Source organism: Panthera tigris, chromosome B1 (assembly GCF_018350195.1).
Source record: "Panthera tigris isolate Pti1 chromosome B1, P.tigris_Pti1_mat1.1, whole genome shotgun sequence".
In the NCBI taxonomy this organism is placed as follows: Eukaryota; Metazoa; Chordata; class Mammalia; order Carnivora; family Felidae; genus Panthera; species Panthera tigris.
Window position 1 is genome coordinate 35,195,405 of NC_056663.1, and position 20,789 is coordinate 35,216,193.

The window sequence follows — 20,789 nt, forward strand, 5'->3', positions numbered from 1 at the left end:
CATGGCTCCTTCTCCCATCAACAAATACTGCTACTGTCTCTGGATTAGAAATCTCTTTACAGACAGAAAAACTGAGGCAATAACAAGGTTAAGAGGCACGTGTAGTAAGCGAATGAGAATTTTACAAGCCAGTGTCTCAGGCAGAAAACGCACCCGGGGGTTCCCACGCCGCCGGCACAGGCTGAACCCCAAGCCCCGTGAGGAAATACCCCAGGTCGCGGGCCGGGGCAAGTGCGCGGGACGCCCGCCGCCGCGGAAGGGTTAACTCTCCGAGCCCCGCCCACCCCCGCCTCTTCCGGGCACAGTGGGCGGGGTTCACGTCACTTCCTGGAGACTGGCTGAATCCGGAAGTGATCCCTGAGGACCCTGTAGCGGCCGAGGACCCCGGCAGCAGGGCCAGGTTCAGGACCATGAGCTGGTGAGTGAGGCCGGGACAGCACAGCCGCTGGAGCCCCAGGCCCGCCGTGCGCCTTGCCCGCGCCCACCTGAGTCCCTTCGCCCCCGCTGCCTGCCTTGCCCACACGGACCCTCCACCCAGGGTCGTTCGAGGGCCCTTCCTCCGGTGCTTTCCCGGAGGCTCCGTCTGTCGGCAGGACTCACCGGGATATGGGGCGGGGGATCTCCTTGGCCTGGAATCCTGCATCTGTTTCCTGACTCTTTCTCTTCCAAGCTCGTCCCGTCTTTTCCCAGCTGCTTGAAGTGAGGAACTTTCCTGTCTCCTCCTCTTGTAAATATCCGCTGAGGTGGAGTAAATGCCTTCTTTCTCCCTGTGGGCATCTTTTCACCGCTCCCGCGGCCCCAGAGCTGTAGCCCTCACTGGCAGTCTGGGCCCAGTTCACTGATCAAAAAGCCACTCGCTTTCAGATGACTAGCCTTTGCACCACTTGACAGTCTTCAAAGGACAAAACTTGCTTCTCTTTTGGAAAGGTCCAGAATTGAACACCCACACCCACACTCCCAGTGTGGGATTGGACTAGTTTTAATCATTTCCAGGGCCATTACCCACTCACTGCTTTCTCTTGAAAATAGCGGTTGGTAAGCTTAAACATTATGGGGACTAGCAGGCCATGAGAAAAGACGCTAGGAGTCTCAGAGATGTAGAGTCACGACTCCAGAGTTGGAAGGTACGTTGCTATATGTGCTAGGTTCATGGTAGATACTTCATAATATTTAATGGTTGATTTATTTTGTAAGACTCAGTTTGCCCAAAGGGCCTTACCTTCAGGCCCAAGGACCTGCATATCCATAATGCGAAACCTCAGAGGATCCAGCCGTAGTTTGCTTGTCTGAATACATTGACCCCACCCCCCCGGGGATGTACAAGATGAATCAAACCTTTTGGAATCCAAGATCCATTAGCATCGGGAACATGTTTGCCACTCTGTCCTCATAGTCTAGCTGTTTCTTTTCACAAAGTAAATGTGTGATAACTAGTCATGAATGAATGAAGATAGTAGAGTATCCTTCAGGAAGGCTCTTAACGGGCTCACATTTGACCATTAGTGGAGACTAAGCTCTGGTGACAAGCAGCTAATGTCAGTCAGTGTTCAGGACAATTCTGTAATACAAAATTTAAACCATTTCTGTCCCCTCCTCCCTCCTGTTTCTTAGACAAAGATTGATGGACAAACGTTAGACAGTTGGTGCCTGCACACGAGGGCAGCCTGGAGCAGTGCCCTAATAAGCCCCAGTAGGAACTGCTCCTTTTCCCTCCACCTTAGCTCCAGGAGGCCGATACGGGGCTAGAGCCTTGAAAGTTAGCTAACTTTCCCATCTTGTTATAACCTAGTTAACAATGGGCAAAGTAGCAATCCTTCAGTTCCCTTTCCTAGAGGAATTACTTCCTTAAAATGTCAGCCTGGGTCTCCCAGCCTTGTGATACAGATGTCCTCTTGCCTGCTGCACCTTGAATCGTTGGAGTTCTCTTGCTTAATTTTTCAAGGTAAGAAAGCAGGAAGTTCAGATGTTTTATATTGCTTACATTGGCATTTACAAATTTAAAAATAAATTGACCTTTTCTTCACAAATCGGGAGGAGAACAGAGCCCAGACCAGAGTAGAATATTCTCTTGGTGATCTGAGGCATGCTGTTCCCACCCATCTTGAAGAAGCTTTTTTCTGAAAAAGTAGTAGCCTATTTCCTGAGGTCTGTCAGGCTGCAGAGAATTGAAATTGACAACTAACTGTTCAGCAAAAGCTGCGATTTTTATCCTGTAGAATTAACTTATTAGTACATGTGCAGCTTGGCACCTCTTTGGACTGAGGGTCAGAACCAAAAGGGCGGCTTTGTCCCTCAAAGCTGAGATTCCTTTTTCTTCTTCTTTAGAGGGCGACTACGTCATCTCTTACGTGGACCCTGACCCTATCTCCCTGAGAGGGGAACAGCACCGGCGCCTGGGCACACAATCACACTCAGTTCCTGGCTCAATGGCTGGCAAAGGGACCAGGGCTGGGTCCTTCTGATTCACTCCTGGAGTGGTTTTCCTGCTCCCAGAATGAATCCATCCATTCATCCAAGACTGGAATTCTCAGTGGGGGAAGAGACCAGAGTGACGTAGAGCCATCATGGGAGGCTGATGCCCAAGGTCGAGTTCACCAAGCACATGGGGTATGCCAAGCCATCATTGAATAAGGCCTAGGGGCACTCAGCCCCTGGTCCCCAGAGGGTAACCATTGTTCTGGGCTAGGCCAGGCTTTCAAAATGTCACAGTGAGAAATGTCCAATATTGATGCCCTTTGCACACTGTGGATTTTGCATCAAGAGTAAGAGGTCTTTGTTCCCCGCTTCCTCTGTGCATGCAGCCCGCCCACCCCGTTTGTTTTGTGGGTACCTGCTGCCTTCCTGTTCATCTACCCATGCATTCACCCACTGACCACCCACGTGTCTTTAAGCCAGGCTGTCCAGTGGTGTGCCCTGCGAGGAAGGAGGCATTTTATGTTCATATGTCAGATCACTGATTCACCATTTGGGCTTAAGTCAGGTGCTTCCCTCTCCTCTCCTTCTGCTGGTCTCCTCTCTCTTCTTATGTGTATGTGTCTTTATTATTGTATGGAGGGAGAATTCAACAGAATTAAGAAGAATCTGGCTTATTTACCTGGCTTTGCTGTCATCAGGGGTTATAGCCTTCCCTGGAACCACATGCCTTGATGCTCTTTGGGTTCAAGGTCAAGGAAAAAAGTAGTCCTGGAGGAAATCTTCCTATACTAGGGATCCAGAGGTTTGACTCAGAATGAAGGAAATTAGAGTCAGTGCAGATAAATGTGGCTGGGAGGTAGAGGGCTGAGTTCAGGTTCTGGTTCCCTCCTTCACAGTGTGGCCTGGTCAGGCATTTAACCTTCCTCGGTCTTGTTTTCTCCGCCTCTGACATGGAATGGATAATCCAAGCTGACGCTGCCACCCAAGCCTGTTGTGAAAAAAATGGAGACTATGCAAATATGATTGTTTTCTGACTCTTCTGGGCTCTTCTACCTCTGTCTGCCCCTTAAATATTGGTATTCCTTGGGACCTGTCCCCCCCATGTTCTCACCCTATATGCCCTCCCCATCATCTTCAGGATAAAGGCCTGACTCTGGGCCGTAACTTATAAGGCCTTTCTGGATCTGGCTGTCCACATTACTCCTGTGTCTCAGCTTTCCCCGGCCTCTCGTGCCTCTGCCCCTCTATATGCATTGTTCCTCTGCTGCAATGCCCTTTGCTCCCACCCCTCGCCGCCTCATCCACCAGGCCAAGGTGCACTCATTCTTCCAGAATAACGGCAGGCTTTGCCTCTTCTGAGGGTCTCCCCTGAACAGCCCCCCACACCCCACTAAACTGAGCCGGGTCCCCTTGCTCTGACCCTCATTAGCATCTGGACTTGAATCGTTGGTTTACTTGTCAGTGACCCCCTAGTCTGCAAGTTACTGAAAAAGGGACTGTGGCTTGGTCATCACTATATCCCTAGTAATATTCCCAGCAATCAGTGCATGTTTACTGAATGTATGAATGAGCACTTTTTTTTCCATTTCCTGGCTTGCCTCAGCTCAGGAAAAGTTTTCAGATAAAAATGTGCAGAACCTATAAGCCACTTCCTCAAATGAAGAGCCTCTAAGCGTGCTGTTGTTAAATCAAAGAGGGAAGAAGTGGCCTCAGCGCCTCCCTGAGGCTGTCTCTGATTGTTCTCTCCTCTCTCCTCTCCACCCCCTCCCCAAACTATCCTCTTCCGAACTTGCATAGAACTCCTGTAGCACTTCCACATCCTTCCAGGGACCAAAAACGTGTTCCTCTCCCACACAGACTCCATGGCGGCAGGATCTACAAGTTCTTCACGTTTGTGTATGCGCACTGTTTGCACATAGTAAGTACCTAGTCAGTAATTGTTAAATGAAGTTAATGGACTACAAAGGAAAGAAGGTAAACTGCTGGGTTAGTCTGAACCATCCATTCTGTTTCAAACATGTTCTCAGTGGAATCTCTTTTCCCTCTAGTATTACTCTTGCTATCATGCATTCGTATAGTGCTTTCACCTTTTCAAGTTACCTTCCCATCCATTATCTGATTTCGTTCCCCACATCTACCCTTGGCAGTATGTAGTTCGGGTCTTATTATCTCCCTTTGACAAGTTATTAGAATTCACTCACGGAGTACCTGGGAGAGCTAGAACTAAAATCTGAGTATTCTCTGTGCTTGAAAAGTGGAAGACCATTCCCAAGCTGATTGGGTCCCAAAGGACGCTATTTTACTTTGCTGGTCTGTATGAACACTACCAGGTTGGTAGTGAATTACAGGAAGTTGTCAGTTTTCACATGTAAAGTGAAGAGGAAGTCCTGTGTCCTGCAGACCTCCAGGTGTTCTGGACCATGTCAGCTTTGTGGTACTCTGAGGCCTCCCCGCCTTGGGTGGCCCTCCCACTCACTTCGGACAGGCCAGACTCCCCCCAGGCTTTTTCTTCTATACAGAGCATGGTCATGCCCAGAAGGCAGGGACCCCCTAGAAGAGCCTGTGAGACCCTGTATTTGACGTTGCTTTGGGCACAAATGTAAAACATCTCACTCTTGTTCCAGCTGTTTGTAATGAGAGGGGAAGGGGCTCTTTCCAGATTTGGGAGTAGTTGGAAAGAGGCAAGTATGTTGAATCCCACAGCTTCTTCATCAAGGATGTTTTCTTCTGTGTTACACTCTTGACGTACATGTGTTGAAGTGGCTTTGGAGTTGGCAGTTAAGCTGTTGTTTCCCCAAACCCACTATTTTGGTAGCTAGTCCATTAAACAGGACCCAGTATAACATGTTGCATACAGATAATGCTCAATAAAATTTTTGTTGATTTAATGCTCATTGAACATTTATAATGTACTAGGGCCTGTGCTGATACTTAATACTGGTGGACAGTCAGAAGGCTGTAAGAATCGATACTTATCTTCAGCCAGTGTCTGGAAAGTGCCCGGGATTCATAGGAATGACAGCCAATAAATGTTGGTGTGGCATCGTCAAGAAAGATTTCAGAGGATGTGATTTGTTACAGTGGGGGGCGAGGGGTCCACATTAGAAGAATAGTGTGGAAAAGGTGTGTGGAGACGGAATGCATCAAGAGTATTTGGGGTGGATGGTCAGGAGACCAGCTTGGGTTTAGCAAGTAGTGATTTGGGTAGAGGCTTCGTTGATGGCGGTTGGGGCCCCACTGTCAGTACTCTGAGTGCCATGCTGAGGGACTGACATTGAGCTTAAGCTTTTGAAATTTGAAGGTTTTGAGCAAGGAAGTGGCATGGGGAAATCAGTGAGTTAATCAGATTAATTTGGCAACAGTCTGTACTTCAGGCCAGAGGAAGAATGGAGCCAGGGGGCTAACTTGGACAGTGGCTTCCAAAACTTTTTGACCACAACTTGCAGTTAGAAATACCTTTGAGGGGCTCCTGGGTGGCTCAGTCAGTTAAGCGTCAACTCTTGCTCAGGTCTTGATCTCAAGGTTGTGAATTCAAGCCCCATGTTAGGCTCTGCGCTGGGCATGAAGCCTAAAAAAAAAAAAAAAAAAAAAAAGAAGAAGAAAGGAAAGAAAAAAACCTTCATTATTGCAGCACACAAAAACATTTATACTTCAAATAAAAGTTTCACATGGTATATGTGTGATGCATTCCTATATTTTCTATTATGTTCTATTTCATTTTTAAAGAATGATGCATTTCAATTGATCCCATGTCTAATTTGGACCCGGTGTGTTGTGGGCAAACACACTGGAATAACGTATAGCGGTTTACATGATTGATGAGTGATCCCATTTAGAAACACACTGATCTAGGTGTTTATTACAAATATTCAGGCTATAAGCTAATAGCTATGACTCCGTGTTGTTGGTTTACTTAGTTGTTTTTCGTGGGTTATAATAAGAAATACGGAAGGGGCAACTATGAAGAGCACCAGCAATGTACTTTATAAGAACTTAATCCATAGATGTGAAAAACGTCATCACTTTATAGAAAAGAAAACCCAAATGGACAAAAGCCTATACCAAGATGTTGGTTTCTTAGTAATCAGGGAAAAGCAGATTAAAGTAACAATGAGATGCCATTTCACAGCCATCTGGCTGGCAAAAATTTTAAAGTCTGGCAATGCCAAGTATCTAAGGATGAGAATCAGGGGGAGCTCCCATCTACTGGCATCGGGTGCAGGGTGGCGTAGAGCGTGGAGGTAAAAATTGACACAATACAATCACTTTGGAGATTTCTACAGTCACCCAGAGAAACCTGAGCTCTCCTGCAGCAGGTGAGTGCAGGGGAGTATTAGTTGCTTCATTGTTCATAGATGTCCAGCCTATGTGTGCTGTCTTTACATAATGAAACACGTAGTCAAAATGAATGAAGTGCAGCTATATCTATCAACACGGACAAATCTCAGAAACAGAATGCTGGTCATAAAAAGTTAGTTTCAAAGTAATACATTCAATATTGTGCTATTTTTATAAAGTTCAGACCTATAAAACCATACTGTATTGTGCTCACGGATTTAAACAAATGTAGTGAAAGGGTGAGAATAATACATACTAAATTCAGGGTCGTGGTGACCGCTAAGGTCATGAGGAGAGACAAGGAAATGGAATCAGACTGTAACACTCAGGGAGCATCAACAGTATCTGAGCTGTTACGTTGCTTAAAGAATAAGATTTGAAGCAGTGTGGCTCAGTATTGTAAACGCGGTAACAGTAGGTGAATACAGGAGTATTTATTATGTATTCTAACTTTCTGAGTGTTGGCAATATTTTATAATACTCTCTGTTAACTTTTGTCATGCCTAGCCTGACTGCCATCACGACTAGAGCTGACCTCACCGCTCATAGCAAGGGAATTATTGCCTCCTGCGGCCGGTAGGTGAGGATGTCCCAAGACAGTGGGCCTAGGAGCGAGTTTCCGAGTTTCCATCTCAGCCTTCCTCCTCCTCCTCCTCCTCCTCCTCCTCCTCCTCCTCCTCCTTCTCCTCCTCCTCTTCCTCCTCTTCCTCCTCTTCCTCCTCTTCCTCCTCTTCCTCCTCTTCCTCCTCCTCTTCCTCCGTTCTGCTTCCAAACCTTCAGCAGATAAGAGAAAAGGTAGACTGAAAGCTCTTTGTACAATCCTTCGTTGGTAAGAGACAGAAGTGAACATGAGATTAGAACTCGTGCCTCAGAAGCTAAACAACTGGCCCGGCACTTCGCAGTCTGTGGGCATCTGAGCCACCGTGGCCCCATCAGCATGGAAAGCAGGCCCCTGAGGCTTGTCTCCGGCTTGTGGATTAAGCAGGAGAAGACTTTCACCTCGCAATGCCTTCTGTTTCCCTTTTATAACATGGAGAACCCATTTTCTAAAGAGCTACAAAATAAACAAACAACCTCCCTCCCTGAATTGCCTTCTTTCCTCCCTTTTCTTGACCTTTAGATGCTCCATCAGCCTCCAGACTTCTGTCACAGATCCTTTTACTACTTGGGAGGAAGTCCCCATTCATTGTTGGCAAATGGATTCACTTGGGGGGCCTGGCAGTGGCTGATTGCCCCCCAAACAGAAAAGAATTGTTTCAGGTTTCCTAACCATACTTACCTCTGTGTAACTGAGTGTGAGCCACTCCCTCAGGCCTCAGTTTGATCTTCATCATCAAAATATCACCACCACTGCCTTTACTGCCAGTATTTACAGGCTGCTGACCTACGACAGGATCTGTTTTGAGCACTAAACTCATTTGGCCTTCACGGCAACCCCACATGATAGCTATGTTATTGTCCCAGTCTATACACAGGGAAACTGAGAGACAGAAAGGTTAGGTAACTTGTCCGAAGCCTCACAGCTGGCGGCTGGCAGAGCAAGGACTTAAAGCCAAGCAGTGTGGCTCCAGAGCACGCCCCCCTATCCAGCGCACTGTCTCTTGTGAGGAGTACAGGAGTGGACCGCTTTAGATGAGCGGATGTTTCTGAAGTACCCAGCCCAAACCAGCAATAGTAGATGCTCCATAAATGGTCACTTTAATTGGATGATTTCTGTGATCTCACGTTCTGTGAGATCACACTGACCATTCTGTGATTCATTCTGTCTAAACTCAGAGGTCAGCGTGGGGAACAGTGGAGAAGAAGGGATCACAGCTGAGCTGGGGGACTGTTCTAGTCCAAGTGACAAGTCAGCCAAGTCACAGAGTCATGCCTTTTATTTTTAAACACACACATACCTCCTCGGACTGGTGGCGAGTAGGGTAGTGTGTGTTGCTCTGGTTTTAGATGTGGCTAATTTCGAGGAAGGACTGCGGTGGGGGGTGAGAGGGGGCGCTGTGGTCAGAGGTGCTGGAAATGGGTATTTTGCAGCTCAGTTCATTTCCCCTTGTGATGGGGTCTCTCACGTCCTTGCTCAGGCTGAACTTCGTGTGGCCGGTTGGCATCATGGCCAGCTGGCCCTGCAGAGGGGATGACACCCAGCAAGCAGCTGTTCTGCCGGAGCCGGCTGCCTCTCCAGAAGCCCTGTCCGGCACCCGGCTCTCTGTTCTCTCTCCCAGTGTCAAGGTGGTGATAGCCTGGTGGGGCCTCAGACCAGGGAAGGCAGTGACCCAAGGACAGGGTAACAGAAGGGCCGGGACGGGGGAGGGGCTTGTCCTTCCAGCCTTCAGAAGCTGCTGCCTCTCGCCCACCTTCCTGCTCTTGCCGAGACAGTGACTCAGGCCCAGACCACTCCCCGGGGAGCCAGGATTTCAGCCACTATCAGCTGCCGCCTACTCTTTGCTCAGCCCTCCCTCCGTTCTCACCTCCCTCACCTCCTCCCTGCCCCCAAAACTGTGATCCATCAGAAAGTGTGGGGTGGCATAGACTGAATCATTTCAGGGTTCTTGCCACCCCCAAGCCAGGCCGAGGCTTATTCACATTCAGCAGAAATGAATTCCAGAGGCCAAGGTGAAGACCAGGGAAGAATGTGTAGGTTTCAGCTTCTTTCCACTCATCTTTGTAATGGAAGCAGAGGACTCTCCAAAGAAGGCGGGGCTAAGGGATCTGCTGGGGTGACCAGGGGATCCCCACCCAACTGCCATCTGGGCCTGCCTCTTGTCTCAGCCTCTGCAGCAGAGGGGGTGGGGAAGCAAAAGATTGAGAAACCTAGCAAATTGAAAATGCAAAAGAGCTGTTTTTGTAAATAGACATTACACAAGAGCAGGAGCTTTTTTGGAAAGGTTTTACTGAGACAGACAGAATTAGCCAACTGGCATCGTGCTGCTAATAGAGATATTTACTGTTTGAAAAAGTGTATTTGTAGCTTTGGAGAACATCCTGTTGACTTTTCTTTATTGTGAAAGTAAATCTTTCCCCCTTTCCCTCTGTATACATAGAACTTTTTTTCTGTTTTGAGGTGGGGCATGTTGGAGGTTGGAGGAGAGTACGCTTGAGAGAACTGCCCTCTGCATTTTGTTGCTCAGACCAAAATATCCCTGCTCCTGCCCTCCGGTGCTCATATTTACGGAATGGCAAGTAGAACCAAGTAAGGAATCCTACTCCAGAGGCCGGGAGCTCAGAGCCCTCTTGATTTCTTCCAGGGCAGAGACATCCTGTGGGGAGCAGGCCCTGTCTTCTCTCCGGACCTCTGCTTACCCACCCCATGCCAAGGGGAGAGCCTAAGGAAAGCTGTGAGGAGGAGGGGAACTGAGGTCCCGAGGCCCAGTGAGCCTTCCCGGGTCCTGGAGGACTGTCAGCCTCGATCCACCACCCCAGTTGGGCCGAGGAGCCACTGCGATGCTGTTGCTCTTGCCACACGCCTTCCAGAGCAGCTGTCTGTCCCGAAGAAGTCCCTAGAGCCACAGGGGGAGATCAGGGAGGCAGTGGCAAGAAGAGGCAGAAGAGCTGCTTGAAGGGTGGCTGTTTTGCTCTTTCTACTCGCTTTCCCGTCGCCACCTTTGACTGCTTCAGTGGTGGTGGGGCACCTGCCCCAGTTTTCTGGCCCTTCCTCCGACAGAGGGGAGCATATCGACCATTTGGCAGCCTTGGAATAAGCCCAGGAGACTCTTCTCCCTTCATATTTCCTCTTAAGCTCTTTGAAATGTTGGTTTTCCCTAAACCCACACTCTGATAACATCACCTGGCTTTACTGTGGACGCCAAAGGCCACCTCCGTTTCCTCGGTCTCCACGAGTACACTTTCCCCTTTCTAGCTTTTGTTTGAGTTGGATAAGGACTGGGAGACCCAAAGACAGTGATATTACCTTTATTTGTTCTTTCTAAAGCCTTATCTGAGAGTAACTTTTTTCAGGAAACTTAAATTAGAGTATGGTATTATATAGGGCCCTTGGGGCCATGTACTTGTTTATTTGTTGAATCATTTATCCAGTGTTTACTGTGTGCGCAAAACTAGACCATGAGCTCCATGAGATCATAGAATGAGTTCGTCTTGTTCATCCTGATATTGCTAGAACCTAGCAGAGTTCTAGGCATAAAGGAGGCCCTCGATAAATATTTACCGAACATCCATTCAACGAAAGGTTGAAAATAACACTGTACCTTGTACGGTACTTACGGGAGTTGCAAAGAACCGTAACATTCAGTCCCTGCACTTGAGGGGTTTATGTGGCATAATCAGAAAGCAAGATGCATACACAGCAAAGCTAGTTAACCTGACCCTTTACCAAGCAGAGTTTTCTTCAGTAAGGAAGCAGTGGCTCAGTCTTAGGAAATACATTCGCACAGTTCATCACAGTACTGGGTCAAAGAGAGCAAACTGGTCATCTAAATGTATGCTGAAAAAGGCACTGTGATATAATTTAAAAATCCAATCTTTGTGTCTTTTAGGAAACTAGGAACAAAAAGATATTTCCTTGCTATTAGAAGTCTTTCTGAATGGAACCAGTAGCCTTCTTCCTATTTAATAGTGAAAGATCAGATTTGAACCATTCTTACTAAAGTCAGAAACATTTTTCTCCAATTTCTGGCCAATGCTATAACACACAAGACAAGAAGTGGGTATGAAACATTGAGAAAGAAAAGGGAAATTTTATCATTATTTTCAAGTGATATGACTTGGCTATTTAGAAAATCTAATTCTGGGGGTTTTTTCCTACCTGAGTTTCTCAGGCTGTATAGCTTAAGTATATAGGTGTGATGAATGGTTTCAGGGTAAATATTTAATACCCAATGGCTTTCCTGTGTACCAGGACAATAAAATGAGAAAGAGAATTCCATTTGCAGTACAACCAAAAATTAAAAATCTCGTGGAATGTACCTAAGACCTGTGTAGGGCTAAAAATTTCACATGTAAGTGTTACTTTGGGATCTTGGTATTAAACAAAATAAAAGTAGAGGACCTATATGGAAAAACTCTTAAGACTAAAAGACCTAATAAAAAGACTTGAATAAATGGAAAGAAATGTTATGGCCCTGAATGAGCAAATGTAGTATTTGTAAAAATGTAAGATCTTCAGAAGTTAATCTATAAATATAATGCATTTTCAGTAATAAGTATCTTGATTTTGGAGGGGGGCGCACCACCTATGATTTTGAGGTTCATCTTAAAAAGTAACACAGGGGAGGGGCGCCTGGATGGCTCTGTCGGTTGAGCTTCTGACTTCGGCTCAGGTCACGATCTCATGGTTTGTAAGTTTGAGCCCCGCGTCGGGCTCTGTGACAGCTCAGAGCCTGGAGCCTGCTTCGGATTCTGTGTCCCACTCTCTCTGCCCCTCCCCCACTTGTGTTCTGTTTCTCTCTGTCTCTCAAAAATAAATAAATAAATGTAAAAAAAAGTTAAAAAAAAAAAAAAAGTAACACAGGGGCACCTGGGTGGCTCAGGAGGTTGAGCATCCAACTCTTGATTTTGGCTTAGGTCATGATCTTGCAGTTTATGAGATTGAACCCCATGTCGGGCTCTGCACAGAGCCCTCTTGGGATTCTGTGTCTCCCTCTCTCTCCGCCCCTCCCCCCCAAATAAATAAACTTACAAATAAATATTAAGACAAATTAAAATAGCCAGTAAATTACCTGAAAATGAAATGTAATGAGAAGAGATCTGTTTGTCTAGAAATTAAGAGCTGTTATAACCCTAAATAATTAAATCTGTGTTACTGGCCAAAGAGTAGACAGGTCTGTGGTATGGAATAGAAGTATTTAACCCTAATAAAATGATTTTTCAAAGATAGTTTATTTTTTAGATTATGTTAAAATAACTAAACAACTGGCTGGCCAACATTCAAACTCTAAATGGAGTGATGATTTAAATATAAAAAATAAACCACTAAAATTCATATGAAAATGCAAGGGACACAGAGTAGCCAAAACAGTCTTGACCAAGTTGGAAAGCTCAGTACTTCTCAATCTTGAAACTTACAACAAAAGTCCAATAATTAGGACATTGTGGTACTAGCATAGACACGTAGATCAATGGCATAGAATTAAGAGTCCAGAAATAAACCTTTACATTTACGGTCAGTTGATTTTTTTTTTACAAAGATGCCAGGACAGTTCAATGGGGAAGGGATAGTCCTTTCGACAGCGTCAGGACAACTGGATATCCACATGCGAAAGAATAAAGTAGGACCCTTACTTCACACCATATACAAAAATTAACTCAAAATTGATCAAAGACCCAAATGTAAAAGCTAAAACTATGAAATCATAAAAGGAAAACATAGGGATAAGTTTTCATGACCTTGAATTTGGCAGAGAATTCTTAGATGTAATACCAAAGCACGAACAACAAAAAAATGGATTAGACTTCTTCAAAACCTAAAATGTTTGTGCTTCAAAGCATACCATTAAAAGAGTGAAAAAAAAAAACCTCAAAAGTGAGAGAAAATATTTGCAAATCATATATCAGATTAGGCACTTGTACCCTAAATAAAGAACTCTTACAGCTCAACAATAAAAGAAGATGGGGCGCCTGGGTGGATTAGTCAGTTAAGTGTCCGACTTGGGCCCAGGTCAGGATCTAATGGTTCATGGGTTCAAGCCCCACATCAGGCTCTCTGGTGACAGCTCAGAGCCTGGAGCCTGCTTCAGATTCTTCCTCTCTCTCTCTGCCCCTCTCCCGCTCATGGTCTGTCTCTCAAAAATAAGCAAACATTAAAATAATAATAATAATAAATTTTTAAAAAGACAACCCATTTTTAAAATAGGCAAAGGGTTTGAATAGATGTTTCTCCAAAGAAGACCTACAAATGACTGCTAAGCATATGAAAAGATGTTCAACATCATTAGTCATTACAGAAATGCCAATCACACCACAGTGAAATAGCCCCCAGAGTGGCTAAGATAAAAAAGACAATGACAAGTGTTGGTGAGGATGTGGAGGAATTGGAAACTCCATACACTACTGTGGAAATGTAAAATGCGCAGCCACTTTGGAAAAGTCTGGCAGCTCCTCAGAAGGGTAAACGGGTAAACGTGGACTTACCATATGGCCCAGCAGTTTCACTCCGAGGTATATACCCAAGAACAATGAAAACATATGTCCACACAAAAATATGTACACAAATGTTCATAGGAGCAGCATTCATAATGGCCAAAAAGTAGAAACCACCCAAGTGACCACCGCTCAGTGAACGGATAAATGGATAAGTGGATGTGTGGCTAAATGTCGTGTATCCCTGCAATGGACTATTATTCTGTGATAAAAGAGGGATGAAGGACTGATACATGCCCAAACATGGATCATCCTGGAAAACATTTTGCTGATTGAAAGAAGCCAACACAAAAAGCTACTTATTGTATAATTCCATTGATATGAAATGTCCAGAATAGGCAAATCCGTAGAGATAGTACATTACTGGTTTGCCTGTGGGCTGGAAGGAGAGGAGAAAACGGGGCATGATGCTAATAGATACAGGGTTTCTTTAGGGGTGATGAAAATGTCTTTGAAATTAGATCATGGTGATTGTTGCACAACTCTCTGAATATACCAAAAACAGCCAAATTGTACACTTGATGAACGTTATGGTGTGTGGATTATACCTCAATAAAGCTCTTATTTAAAAATTAATAAACCAGCTTCGAAGCAAAGATGACAGATTGAATACGTACATGTAATTTATCTCCCTCACAAATCCCACAAAAACACAATAAAGTGATTTTTTTTTTTTTTAAGGCATAGATCTACAAATTCAGGGAGGATAGAGACATCAACAACATTTGGGAATTGGAATGCAGTTGCATGCAGTAACTGACTTAGTTCCAGGAAAGCCAGATCCCAAACTGGCATTTAGGAAAACCACAAGCCATCATGACTTACATCACAGAATCCTCAAAGGGTCAGTAATCGGTGGCACTGGGTACTTCCAGAAGTGGGGTGAAGCCGAGCGCTCGGATCAGAAGAACTGGTTGAAAGCTGTTTCTGAGTAAGTTTAGAGCCCTGCCATCTCCTCTCCAACTTCGGTGTCCCTGGGAGACTGTCCCTGCCTCACCCTAGCAAAAGAATGAAGGGGCCCCACCCCTTGGAGAGTATGAGACAGGGAGTTCCTATACTAGGCACACAAAGGTGGATTTACTATGTAAAAACTATTTAATACAATTTAAGCTTCAGGGCCCCTTGCTGGCATGGACCTTGTCCAAGACCCAGAAGGAACCTTAGCTGTGTGTTCACATGATCCTCTGTTTTTGCAAACATCAACAATGTGTTTATACTGCATTCAGTTAAGAAAACGTCTGCCTTCACTTCCTCCTTTTGCTACTTGATACTACCCCTCATGTCAGGCAGCTTTGGAGTAGCCTAGGCCTTTTGGGATGCGACTGGAGGGTTGAATTGGAAATATGCTGTTTTAGCTGCAGTTTGTAGACATTTTTTGAAAACTTTGATAAAACCGTGAGAAATTTCAGGTTCCTGAATTGGAAATATACAGAGGGCACCTCTTTTGGTGATCTTTAAATGTATTTAAAAACTAAGGGAAAGGGGTGCCTGGCTGGTTCAGTCAGTAGAACATGCGACTTGATCTCGGGGTTATGAATTCAAATCCCACATTGGATGTAGAGCTTAATTAAAAAAAAAAAAAGTTGTATGTCTTTCACAGTGTTATATAGATCCATTGTATCTCAATAAAGCTGGGGAAAAAATTTTAAAGAAGAAAAAAACTAAGGGAAAAGTTGGGTAAAAAATAACACAAAACAAAAGTGACACAGGTGAGCAGTTAAATCAAGAGATATTCTGAAATCAAAGTGCAACAAAACATTTTCAAATTGTACTCAAACCTAGTCATTCATTAAGAGAATGAGATCAGGGGTTTGCCTGGGTGGCTCAGTCGGTTAAGCATCCGACTTCAGCTCAGGTCATGATCTCGCAGCCCGTGAATTCAAGCGCCGCATCAGGTTCTGTGCTAACAGCTCAGAGCCTGGAGCCTGCTTCGGATTCTGTGTCTCCCTCCCTCTCCGCCCCTCCCTCATTTGCACTCTGTCTCTCTTTGTCTCTCAAAAATAAATAAACGTTTAAAAAAAATTTTTTAAGAATATTTCTTAAAAAAGAATGAGATCAGTTTTAAAGAGGAGCGATGGTTTGATAATCTAGTTAATAAAGAGGCGCAAATCATTAGAACACATTGATAAAACAATTTAAAGTTCTTAACACGAAAGATAACGAAGATGACAAAACTCATGATGGGCCCTCCGCCAGCGACATCAGGAACAGAGAAGCTGGTTACCCCCATTAATTCAGAGAGTGGTTAAGAGTAGTCATTATACAAGAAACCTTGAAATGTGTCCTGAAATCTTACAGTTTATTTATGAAGGAAACGAGATTTTCCTAAGTTTTACAGCAAAATTTTTATTATATTTATATATTACTGGTAAGCTGGAAAAAAAAGCTTTTCTGAACTGTCAATGATAGAAAACAAGTTTCAGTCAACCATACTAGAGGAAAGGCTGAATTACCTTTCTTTTCTCTACGAAAATGATGTTACCCACTCGGTGTCACATGAAGAGGCAATCATAGACTACGCAGCCAAAAAATGCAGGGAAATGAATACAGAGGTGTGTCAGGCAGACGATTAATAAAAATTTTAGGTTATTCTTGATTTTTTGATTTCATGTTATTTGTCAGCTTTTATAACTTGTAATTTATTATGTTCTTTTCTCTGTCTAAATAAACACTTTCATGCCAATTTTAATATTTTTTAATGTTTTTAAAAGATTTTATTTTTAAGTAATCTCTACATACAGCCTGGGGCCCAAACTCACAACCCTGAGATCAGGAGTCCCACGCTCCACAAACTGAGCCATCTAGGGGCCCCATCCAATTTTGATATTTGTAAATTCATTTTCTTTTTCTTTAAAAGGCATACAAAATCATATAAGCTTCGGGCCCACAAAACACAGATCCACTGTAAGCCCAGCTGAGGGCAGGACTACCATCCTGAAGGCAGGAGGGTGAAGTGAAGAAATGCGTGGGGAGTGCCAAGACAACCCTTCCCCTCCCCCATGGCACCTGCACGCATGGCATGTGCTCGAGTGACCTCTTCTACTCACTGAGCTCTCGGAACAACTCTGCTGGGCCTTTACTCCCATGGCGAGAGACTGAAAAATTCTCTAGGAAATCTTACCTGCCCAGGAGTACAGATACTGACATCAGGGGCTCCCCACAACACTGCTCAGCCAGGTCACTGCACACAGTACGCAGACAATATCTGAGCGCTCACAGCTTCTGATCAGCTGTCTTGTCTCCAGTCCCGTATGTGAGCAGACACCCAAGATTACCACACTCCCAAGGGGAGTGTTTAGTGTGAAAAATGGAGGCAAAAGCAGAAAACAACTTGAGGGGAAACTGAGACTGAAGGAAGAAAGAAGAAACTTTTTGTAAATCTGTCTATTAAGATCATCAGAGAGAGATGGGGCGTCTGGGTGGCTCAGTCGGTTGAGCGTCCGACTTTGGCTCAGGTCATGATCTCGCGGTCTGTGAGTTCGAACCCCCCGTCAGGCTCTGTGCTGACAGCTCAGAGCCTGGAGCCTGCTTTGGATTCTGTGTCTCCCTCGCTCTCTGCCCCTCCCCCGCTCATGCCCTGTCTCTCTCTGTCTCTCAAAAATAAAGAAACATTAAAAAAGAATTTTTTTAAAGATCATCAGAGAGAGAAGCCATCCATGAAATAAAACAAGATACCATAAAAAAAAAAGGACATCCTGAAAAGTAAAAAGACCTCTCAGAAATTAAAAATACGATAGCAGAAATGAAAAACTTTACAAGTATTAGAAGATACGAAATGTTGAAAAATAAAGAAACTGGAGAAGCAACCAAGGTGGGTCAGCACTGGAATTACAAGAATTTCAGAAATAAATGGGGCACCTGGGTGGCTCAGTTGGTTAAGCATCCAAGTTCGGCTCAGATCATGATCTCATTGTTCATGGGTTCCAGCCCCGCACTGGGCTCTGTGCTGACAGCTCGGAGCCTGGAGCCTGCTTCAGATTCTGTTCCTCTCTCTCTCTCTCTGTTCCTCCCATGCTTGCTCTCTCTCTCTCTCCTTCAAAATAAATAAAATTTAAAAATTTTAAAAAAATGAATTTCAGAAATGAGAAACAGAGAAAATGGGGGAAGACACGAGCCACAACAAAGTTTTTTTAAGCCCAGAACGAAAGATTACAAATTGCCAAATTGAAAGAATTTGGTGCGTATCCCAGCACAGTGAGTGCAATTAGACCCACGAGGTACATCACTGTGAAAGTTTATACCACCAGGGACAAACATGATTCAAGAAGCTTGCATGAAGAATGGGTAGGTTGCCTACAAAGGATAGAAATCGGAGTGCTTTAGACTTCACCACAATAGCACTGGGAAATGAGAAGCCAGGGAAGCAAAGTCTGTGAGATTCTGAAAGAAATGAAGTCCAACCTACATTCTATACCCAGTCAGACTAACTGGTGTGAGTCAGGGCAAAGAGGTTTTGGTTATGCAAAGTCTCAAAAGGTGATCTCACACACACTTTTACTCTGCCCAAACGAGGAGTAAACCAGCAAAGAGGAAGACCCGGATTCCAGGTGTCAGAATTCCTATAGGAGGCAGGAGAAGGGCGAGCCTGGGCCTCCGGCTCTACACCAGGGGCCGAGGCGACCCGTCCTGACCGGAGCAGCTTGGAGGCTGCCTCGGACACCGCTTCAAGAAGTGAATACCTGACACGAGTGAATGTATTAAGAGTAAATTTAGACAGTAAATACATAGAAAATTCAGCACGTGAAAGAAAAAATGACAATTTTAGGAGCAAAAGCATGCAGTGTTATTAGTTACGTATTGCTGTGTAACAAATTCCCCCACAACTTAGCGTCTCCAAACAACAGTACCAGTTTCTACAGGTCAGGAATTTGGGAGTGGCCTAGCTGCGAGGCTTGGCTTGGAACTCTGCAGCTTCTGAAGGTTTGGCTGAGGCTGAAAAATCTGCTGGCTGCCACATGCAGGAAGGACAAGAAATCACATTATTCTCCCAACAGTTTACTTATTGATCTGACCAAATCACGTAACTGCATCGAGAAGAAGAGGAGATTCGGATGTGCCTTTGTGTAACAGGTAGAAGCCTGCAAGAGCTTGGTCAGTTGGTTGGTTTCGTTAAATCTTCCCCTTGCAAAAGAAAAAGTCAGCAGCTAGTGCCTAAAACCTAACCAGAGATAGAAATAGACGCATTTTTATTTAGAGATGCAAAGGTACATGCCAAAAAACCCAGCAGAGTCGAAAAGTGCTTGTCTTGGGCAAGTGAGATTAGGGCAGGGGGAGGGAGGGTAGGACCTCATGTTTCACTTAACAAACCTTGTTGTCCTATTAAACCATGCACACGTGTAACTTTGATAAAAGCAAACTCAGATTAATTGCACAAAAGGGAAAGGCAAACGCTAAGCCAGAAAAAAAATCCTGATAAACAGGCCAAAGGGCTAGTGGTAAAATGTAAACCATTTCAATCTTTTAAAAAATGTAAACTGTCTCAATCTGCCTCCAGGGCAATTTGGCAAATGTATCAAAGCCTTAGACATGTATATATCCTTTGACCCAGCGATTCCAATTCTAAGAACTTATCCTATGTGACTAATCCTTGATGTACACAAAGATTTAGCTATTAGTGTTTTTAATAATAGAAGAAAAATTGGAAACAGTTGAAATGATCATTAGTAAGTGATGTGGATCACAAAAATAAAATAGGGATATATAATGAAATACTAGGTAGCTCTTAACAGGGCAGGCTGATGACAACCACATCTTGGCATATAGAAGCCTTTATGATATGTTTAGGTTTTTTAAGTTATATAAATATGCATATGTACACATGTCCATGTATTTACACACAGATTCAGGGTGTTACTGTGTGTGTGTGTGTGTGTGTGTGTGTGTGTGTGTGTGTGTGTTTCCATGTTTTCCAAGTATTTGACACTGATCAGGTGCTATTTTTGTAGTCAAGGAAAAAAACAAGGGATTTTTTTTTTTAGTTTATTTGAAAAATATGGAAAGTGCAAAGAAGAAAACAGTAATCACACTCTTACCACCCAGAATTAACCACTATTAACATTTGGCATATTTGCTTCAGATTTTTTTCTTTCTGCAAACTTTTAAAATATAATTAACACCAAAACATTAGCCTTGGTTATCTTTAGATATGAGACCGTGTGCTGTTTTGGTTTTTTCCTTCTTTTCCTTCCCTTTCTCCCTCTCTCTTTCTCTCTCTCTCTGTCTCTGACTTTGCTGTATTTCCCAAGTTTTCTCTGATGAGTATGTTTTACTTTTTTAAATGGGTAAACTTCAATTAATATAAAAGGTAGGCTATTTTTCAATGCCAAATGAAGTCTTAGACATTTAGAAGAAGGTAAGCAAGGTTTTGGACTTGAGAACAGCTTTGATCAAGCTGGGAGAAGGGAAGGCATTCCATGTGGGTGTAATGGCCATGTGTCCCAGTTGCCCTGGACAGTCCAGGTTCTTTACCTGTTGTCTCAAAGACATTATCAGTGACGTTTTTGCACTCAGCCAACATGATACCTGGAACCTATCATTTGTTCAGACGGAGCCGGGTCAGCACAAGCCTCCTTCCTCCCGATAATGCTGCCCTCCTCATTCCTTGCATTTCCAGTCTTTTCAAGAATAGTGAGCCCCTTTGAAATTCCACAGTATTTTAAGGTTAGGTATTTTGATCAGATGATTTTCCTTAGTTCCTTCAAATAAACATAACAAATTCATGGCAAAGAATAGCAGAGAGAAAAGTGGATTGTTTACTCCTGGTTCAGTCGTGAACCAGCAGGATGACCCTGGGCTAGTCACTGGACCTTTCCAGATTGGTTTTCTCATCTACAAAATGAGAGGGTTGAACTGGAACAATTTCTATGGTAACTTGCAATTCTAAAAATACTGTGATTCCAAATTAAGATTTAGAGAGGCTGTGGCACCACAAATAATGGCATCTAAGT

At 44.2% G+C, this 20,789-nt stretch overlaps 1 protein-coding gene across 3 annotated transcripts in view; it reads left to right on the plus strand.

Annotated features, from left to right (window-relative positions):
* Window positions 1-342: 342 nt before the first annotated feature.
* The window catches only part of BIN3 (bridging integrator 3), a 42,338-nt gene continuing 21,891 nt past the window's right edge, over window positions 343-20,789 (plus strand). The window contains exons 1-2 of one of the 3 annotated variants that reach the window (XM_042983260.1): window positions 343-418; window positions 4,273-4,333. Coding sequence is in view for 1 of the 3 variants with exons in the window: in XM_007093900.3 (XP_007093962.1) it covers window positions 411-418 (8 nt within the window). In the remaining 2 variants the exon portion in view is untranslated. Of the gene's footprint in view, window positions 419-4,266; window positions 4,334-20,789 lie in introns of those variants that run through there. The other 2 variants (XM_007093900.3, XM_042983261.1) reach the window with 2 other exon arrangements.